The sequence below is a fragment of the Castanea sativa genome, chromosome 7 (genome assembly GCF_040712315.1).
Source record: "Castanea sativa cultivar Marrone di Chiusa Pesio chromosome 7, ASM4071231v1".
Taxonomy (NCBI): Eukaryota; Viridiplantae; Streptophyta; class Magnoliopsida; order Fagales; family Fagaceae; genus Castanea; species Castanea sativa.
In genome coordinates this window covers 13,860,765-13,868,461 of record NC_134019.1, presented here as the reverse complement: position 1 = coordinate 13,868,461, position 7,697 = coordinate 13,860,765, and the positions used below count along the sequence as shown (strand labels likewise).

Sequence of the window (7,697 nt, the reverse complement as noted above, 5' to 3'; positions counted from 1 at the left end):
GAAAGAAGTTAGTGACGATAACATCGGGTCAAAAAAAAAAAAAAGCAAGAAAGGATACTGACGCACCTAAAGTCGGGGTTCCCCACCGACAAAGCAATCTGGGGATATCACCCCAATCCTGGCTAGAGGGGGTCTCAAAATCATCCCCAGACACAAACACAAATCTGGACTTCCAGTACTTGAAGGATGAAGGTAAACCCTTGACGATCCTGGTTCTTCTCTCCCAAGGTACTAGCTCATAATACCTGTACTCTTTGGACTCTTTCAAACGATACAAATAAACAAGCTCATTTACCTTGATCATCTCCCCGTTAGCAGCCAACCATATTTCCATACAATTGACCACTATTCTCCATGAATTGGGCATAAGCTGCCTAGGAGCGATACCCAAATAAGCTAAGAGCTCCATCACAAACGGATGGACGGGAAGCCTGAGACCACAAGTAAAAGCGGCCTCATAGAAGCACACTTCACCTGGAAAAAAAATGACAAGCCCTCTCCTCGTCAGTAGGCCGACGAACGCGAACCCGTTCCGGAAATTGAAACCTATCCCTAAACCTACCCACGGCGTTAGAGTCCAACCCACACACCTCCACGAGGGCATGAAAAGGCCTAACTTCCCTAAAGGTCGACGCGGCTATGTCCCCCTCCATAAGGTCGCTGCTAGACGACAACCCAGTCTCGAGATCACTAGACCTAACCTCAGACATCGCCCGTGGCTCCCTCACCAAACCTTCGAACCAATCGACTGACTGGTGGAGCAATGGAAACAAGTTGCCCAAAACAACACCTAAGCTGTTACCCTCAAAAACGAAACCCTCCAAAGTGGGAAAAACACCTAAGGACCCCCCTCAGCGAGCAAAAAGAAAGGAAATCAAAGGGCAAGCTACTCTAACCTCTAAATTACTGACCATGGACACCCAGGCAAAGTACAGGTAAACAGGAAAGTGCTAAAATCCCAAAAAAAAGAAAAAGAAAACCAAGAAGCAGAAGCCAAAAAGAAAAAGAAATCAGATATTTGCAAAGATAAAAAGAGAAAAGAAAGAGGAAGAAAAAAAACATACCTCAAAGAAGAGAAGCAGGAAGCCCAACGACCAAACACGCACCAACTCAAAGGAGAATGGAGAAATAGGTGAAAAGGACACTCAGAGGGATAAACTGAAAATTGGAAGAAAATGAAAGGTAAAGTAGGAGGAAAAAAGTTTAAAAACCAAAAGGAAGAAAAACTGAAAATCGGCGGGAAACCCAAGGGTCATGCAATGAGAACATAAGCCTTCTCCAACCATATCATGCCACGTGGCCACGACCCGCGTAATGCCGCCACTACGCATTCAATGCGTCACAGAATCCCAAAGGTTGAAAAAAAAAAAAAAAAAAGAGAGAAAAACTTTTCATCTTCCACGGTCGTCAGGACACGCATTGACGACCATGTAACCCGGGGGGCAGCTGATGGGACTGATGAAGTTGAACATGGACGAGGTTAGCCATGACGAACCTAACGGATTATCTGTGTCATTGGCGAGAACGTTAAATGCCATTTAATGCTGCCAATAATTTCGTGGACCATTACAAGACCAACTGGACGAGCCAGTGTAAATGCATTAAAACCCATTACTCCGCCAGAGACGTTATCAAGGGAGACATTAACACCACAACGGCTATAGTCCAGAAGGATATATAAAGCCCTCACAACACTAATACGAGGTACACACAGAATCACAACATATACTGAACTATTTTTGATATTTTGACTGCCACCTTCTTTCATACTAACTTTGGCATCGGAGGCGTTGTGGCAAGCACCATACCGGTGACCATTTGAGTGAGTTCTCGCTTCCATCGCGTCGCCAGAACGTGACCGGCACCGTCTGGACGAACCCAAAGAAACTAACAAGCTTCTGCTTCATCAATTGGCATGCACCGAATGGGTTAATCCCCCTCTCCACCATTCTAATCCATGCCCTCTGGCAATAAAAAAGAACTTTACTCAACCCAAGTCACTTGGGCCCGTTCTTTCAAAACAGCTAATTTCCTTCGCAAGGAGATTAGTAGCGTTGAAGGAATGGTTCCCCTTCCTAACATTGATTCAGCAGGATGGCTTGACATGGCAGGCTGACTTTTATTTCTTTGAATACGCTTGTTTTTCTCTGTTCAATATTTATTCTTCTATTACCATTGTGTAAAGCGGGCACCCTTCATACGAGCCCACTGTCTGTTCTATCTAAATCCTTATCATTGTTTTTATTATATCTGTCTGCTATAGTTAATGTAACAATCCTGCCTGCCGAAAGCATACGATCAGGACTTGATCAACACACACGAACCGGACCAGGAAAGTTTGCTCCCGGACCGGTCCCAACTCCTCAATCTAGAAAACTTTGGGCCTAGTGTAGCGGCAGGCGGCCCAGCCCAACACTTGAAAAAAGATCAACAAAGAGATAAATTTCAAGGCAGCCACCATTGTCATGCAATTAGAATCGTTACCGGTGAAGGTTTTCTTTTTTCTTTTTAAAATAACATGATAAATATGATTTATATTTGAGTGTTTCGATTTAGGCATTTGGGTTAGATTTGGTTTTGTTCAAGGTTATAGGATTAAATTTGGTTTATGGGTAAGGTATATGTGTTGCTTTGGATTTATTTAACTCTCTCTTGGATTCAATTGTAGATTTCATTTGTAAATGATTGGTTTCAATTTCAAATCTATGTAAAAAAAATTAGAGGGTTTTTCTTTAACTTTCTTTTTCTAGGTTTGTAGGTGGAAAGGCAAATCCTTGGAAGCAATCCAAGTCTAATTAGAAGCGGTACTACCAACTATAGTTACCACTCTATTGGAACCATCACTGGTAAATTTTTCTTTTTTAATTGAATGTTAAGTATGCTTTATGCTTGGATTGGTTTGATTTTTAGGTACATGGGTTAGAATTTATTTTGTTTTCATTTAGGTATTTGGGGGGGGGGGGGGGGGGGGGGTAAACGCTAGTTTGCATAATGTGAGGAAAAAAAAAACACTAAAATCTAAAGTGCTTGCTTAGAGGCTCTTCTATTTTTTTTGGGTAAAGGTTAATAATTTGCATCTATTATAATTTAAAAATACGTTTTTTTTAAAAAAAAATTTTCAAACAAATAAAAAGGATATACTTTAGAGATAAGCAGTAACTGTAATATCTTTTTTGACATTTATGGCATTATTTCTAAATGAAGTTACTCTTTATTAATGTAAGTATTTTTTAACCACATAAAAATCCAATTGAAAGAGGAGAATCCTCTTATATATAGTATAGATGAAGCTAATACAAAAGGTAATATAAGACTCGTAAACGATAAATAATTTAAGCAAAAAACTAACTTATAATTTGTTGCCAAGCTCACACAAAAATTGTTCCATTTCTGAATAGAGGAAATTCCATGGTTATTTTGAAAAGGAGAAGTTTATATTGAATAAGGAAATTTAAGGTTATTTTGAAAAGGAGAAGTTTATATTGAATAAGGAAATTTATTTTCAAAGTGGTGAAATGTTCCCTTCAAAAAAGAAAAACAAAAAGAGGTGAAAGTTCAAAAGGAATTTTGGAAAAGTAATTTTATTTTCAAAGAACAAATATCCAAAGAAAAGACCACTGATTTTTGAACATTTAAAAAAAAAAAAAAAAATTCTCATGAGCTTTTGAAAAGTATTCTTTAAATGAAAAGGGCCCAATGGGTTCCTGGAAAACGTATAAATATTTGTAAGGTAACTTAAAATTTTGGTATTTGAATTTTTGGAATTGCTTTAAGTTGAAACTATTTTGAAATAAGCATGCATCAATCAAATATTTGTATGGAAAATAAGTGGCTTTTTAAATTACATATGACTACCCTCTCTTGTTTTTTTTTTTAATTGTCTTTATTAATTTTATAGATTTTTCATGTGAGAAATTTTATTTTATTTTATTTAAAAAAATGTTTTTTATTACTAGTTTGAATTTTGAAGTTTGAATGCATTCTTAAGCATATTCATCCAATTTCGAACATACATACATTTATTCATCACAAACAGAGATTATACTACACTATAGAGAGTCACACATAATAAAAAAAAAAAAGTACTACATGCATGATAAAGAGAAACATAATAATGCATACATAGCCATACCCACACATAATTGATATACATCAAATGATGATTCCATTCTCTAGTTAGTTTTGCTCGATAAATTCGACAACTCCTCGAAGAGCAACATTGGGATCTTCACTCTTCAAAAGTTCCTCGGCCATTTCAGCTGGAGTAACATTTTTATTCTTAAGCAATGCCTCAATCGCTTCAAAGAGTTGGTGGTCACCATTGATACCAAGATAATTAGAAACCAACTGCTTGAACCCATCCATGGTTAAATATGACATGTGCACATGCATGTCCATGCGGCCTGGGCGCAACAAAGCAGGATCAAGCTTCTCAAGCTTCTCCTTATGATTGGTGGTGAACACAATAATTCGCTCTTCTCCACAGCTCGACCATAATCCATCAATGAAGTTCAATAAACCGGATAATGAGAACTAAAAAAATAACATGACGGTAAATATTGTTAAATGAAATCATAAGATAATGTCATTTGCATTAGCTAGTGTGATAGTACTGGTAATAGTTGTTGACATATAGCATCATATGACATATGTATTCAGTGGAAGTTGTACTCAACAAACAAAAACAAAACTCCAAATTCCTATGGGTTCTAGGAGAGATGATTTTGGTATGCAACCTTATTCCCCCTTCTTTCTTTTCTTTCTTTCTTTTTTTTTTTTTTTTTTGGAAAATGTTGATTCTTGAACTCAAACCCAATAGTACAGGCAGGAAAAATCTTCGTTGTGGTAAAAACTAATTAGACGGGTGAGTTTGACATCATTTTTAAGCTTTAACTTTTAATTTTTATGTACAGTTTTTAAAACCTAATTTTTTTTCTTCCACTTTTTCTCATTTTTTCAATTTTTTTAAAGTACAAGTATATTATAGCAAACTTTCATAAAAAAATGTTCAGCCAAAAAACGAAATAAAATGTTTCCATACCAACACCATTGAGCTAACTATCTCATAAATAAAAATTACATCCACATCAAACAAAAACTGGCACACATGCACGCTTGAGACATTGAAAATTATGAATCATAGGTCCTAAAACTGATATCTATATTGACAAAATTAAATGAACCGCATTCAATTATATAGCTAGATAGAGATATTGTCAAAAGGAAAGTACTATATATTTGCACTACAATCTAAAAGAACTAGTCAAATGATTTGGAGAAATTTTAATTATAACATTCTTTCCTATTTTAATGTAATAAACTTCTAATGTCAGACCTCAGCATACACAACATATTTAGCAGATCAAATCTATCAAAGAATCACACTAAACTGTCTAAAATATATAATAATCTAATTACCACCATACTAGTTTTTATGAGAATAAAGAAAGTTAACCTTCGGCTTTTTCAGAATCAGCTGAGCAGACTTTTCCTCTTTCTCTCGATCTTCCAACTTTGCACAATCAATATCCTCAACTACCATTATTGAACGATTAGATGTGGAAAGAAATATCCTTCTCAACGCTGAATCTGAATGTATGCTTGAAAGGTCCAAATCATAGACATCAAACTTGAGGTAATTAGCCATGGCAGCAATCAAGCTTGATTTACCAGTACCTGGAGGCCCGTAAAGCAAATACCCTCGCTTCCATGCCTTGCCAACTTTCTTATACCACTCCTTTCTATTAACAAACCTGTCCAGATCATCCTTGAGCATCCTTTTCTGCACTGGGTCCATTGCCAACTTCTCAAATGTAGTTGGGTGTTCAAGAATAATAGAACTCCATTCACGACCAGGTGTACCACAGACAAAATCACGGCTATAAAGCTTTAACGCCCTTTCTGCTTCTTGAATAGCCTTAGAACGAGATATTACTTCAGCTAAATAAGACTCTAGCACAACCTCTTTGAATTTCTTATCAAAGGAAAGCGTAAAATATCTAAGACGTTCATAGCCATCAAATCCTTTTTCTACATGTAACTTCCATTTGAGCCCTTTAATGCCTTGAAAGGAATCAGTAACCTCTGCACCCGGTACTATATCAAAGGTTGGCCTCTCTTGCCTAACGGCTTTGCCAACATTGAGATATTTTGATGAATCAACAATCTTGGTACGGAGGTAGGTTGAGGCAACATCATACATTTGATTGTCACTGAGACCACAATCCGTGCGAAAGAAGAGAGTGATTTTAGGCGTACAAAAGTATTCTTCATAGATGGAGAAGAGATTATTGAGGAAGGAGGAAGGTAAGAGGTTTTTTACTAGGGGACATAGTACAATCGCACCAGCAGCTGTGGTCAAAGATGTAAGCATCTCCATGAAAGTTAACATGGTTTGAAAATTGATGGTCAATCACCCCTCTTCCAAATCCTGTAAAAATGAAAACGATGTAGTTAAGGATACAATTTTTTACGCCTTGAGGGCTGGAATATAGAAGTTTGGACACCAAGTATACATTTCTTGGTTTGTCTATGAAAGTTTTGAGTCTCTTCACAAAGATGACATCTGCCATAAATTTGCTGGGATAAATCACTATCTATGTGTTAATCAATTTAAATGTAACCTTAAAAAAATAAAAAGAAAAAGAAAAAAAGAAAGAAAGAAAAGCACCAAGAAAATTTATTTGTTTAGCACGTGTGTTTAAATAACAGTTTTCAGTTTTTTTTTTTAAATACGTGTTGGTGAAAAAATGTATAAAAATACGTGTAATATTATTTAAAAACTGAAAACATAAGTTTAAGTTCATATACCAAACAGGCCCTTAATCACACAAGAACTCATTTCATGAAAACCCCTCTAACATAGAGGGACCAATCTATATACTATAATAAACTAGAGAATGCAATACCCTAGTATATGTTCAAAACTTATTAAGTTCACAATAAATTTGAAAAATACAATAATACCTCACTAGAAACTCCGTGAAACCAAGAACACAACAAGAGATCTCCGCACTAAACAAGGCACTAATTTTTTTTTTTATACTCTTGACACTGTTTGCACTCTGCGAATGATTGTCTCTATTAGGTCCCTTTTTATAAACCAGCTACGTCTCACTATTCTTTTTTTTTTTTTTTGAAGCCCCGTCTCACTATTCTTGATCGTATCTTTCAAGTCTTAAGTTTTTTAATTTTGAAACTCCAATGACCTTATCTGAGAGAGATTGAGGATCCTTTTGGATACAACTTATTTTGCTGAAAATTGAAAACACTGTAGCAAAATAATTTTTAAATGTGTGAATAGTGTCGTGAGACCCGTGAACAATGCATGAACAGTGTACTTGTCTCTTGCACAGTGAATCTATGTGCATGAACAGTGCGAATACTGTTCATACACGCTAGAAAAAAAAAAAAAAAAAAAAAAACTGAAAACGCAAAGTGAGATTCCAAAAGAATGGTTAAGATTGTTATCTTATTGATTGCTTGAGCCACTATATTAGTTGTAAGTGCACAATTGTGCCTGGACCCAAAAACACACGTGGGCTCAGGCCCAATGAGTCTTAAACAATAAAATTTGTAGAGTGTGGGTTCGCAATCTAGTTTAGTGGTGTTCAACGCTTGATGAACAGGCTAGAATGTTACAGTATTTGCAAACAATGGATGAATAGGGCAAATGAACCTCCTCGGACATAAGGCGA

The 7,697-nt window shown here is 36.2% G+C and overlaps 1 protein-coding gene across 1 annotated transcript; it reads right to left on the bottom strand.

Moving 5' to 3' along the window:
- Positions 1 to 4,010: 4,010 nt before the first annotated feature.
- On the bottom strand, positions 4,011 to 6,564 carry LOC142643771 (AAA-ATPase At2g18193-like). The gene is made up of 2 exons (XM_075818486.1): positions 5,456 to 6,564; positions 4,011 to 4,533 (listed from the first exon to the last, which is right to left on the bottom strand). The coding sequence occupies exons 1-2, from the start codon at positions 6,389 to 6,391 to the stop codon at positions 4,177 to 4,179; spliced, it is 1,293 nt and encodes a 430-aa protein (XP_075674601.1). The 5' UTR covers positions 6,392 to 6,564; the 3' UTR covers positions 4,011 to 4,176.
- Positions 6,565 to 7,697: the final 1,133 nt, after the last annotated feature.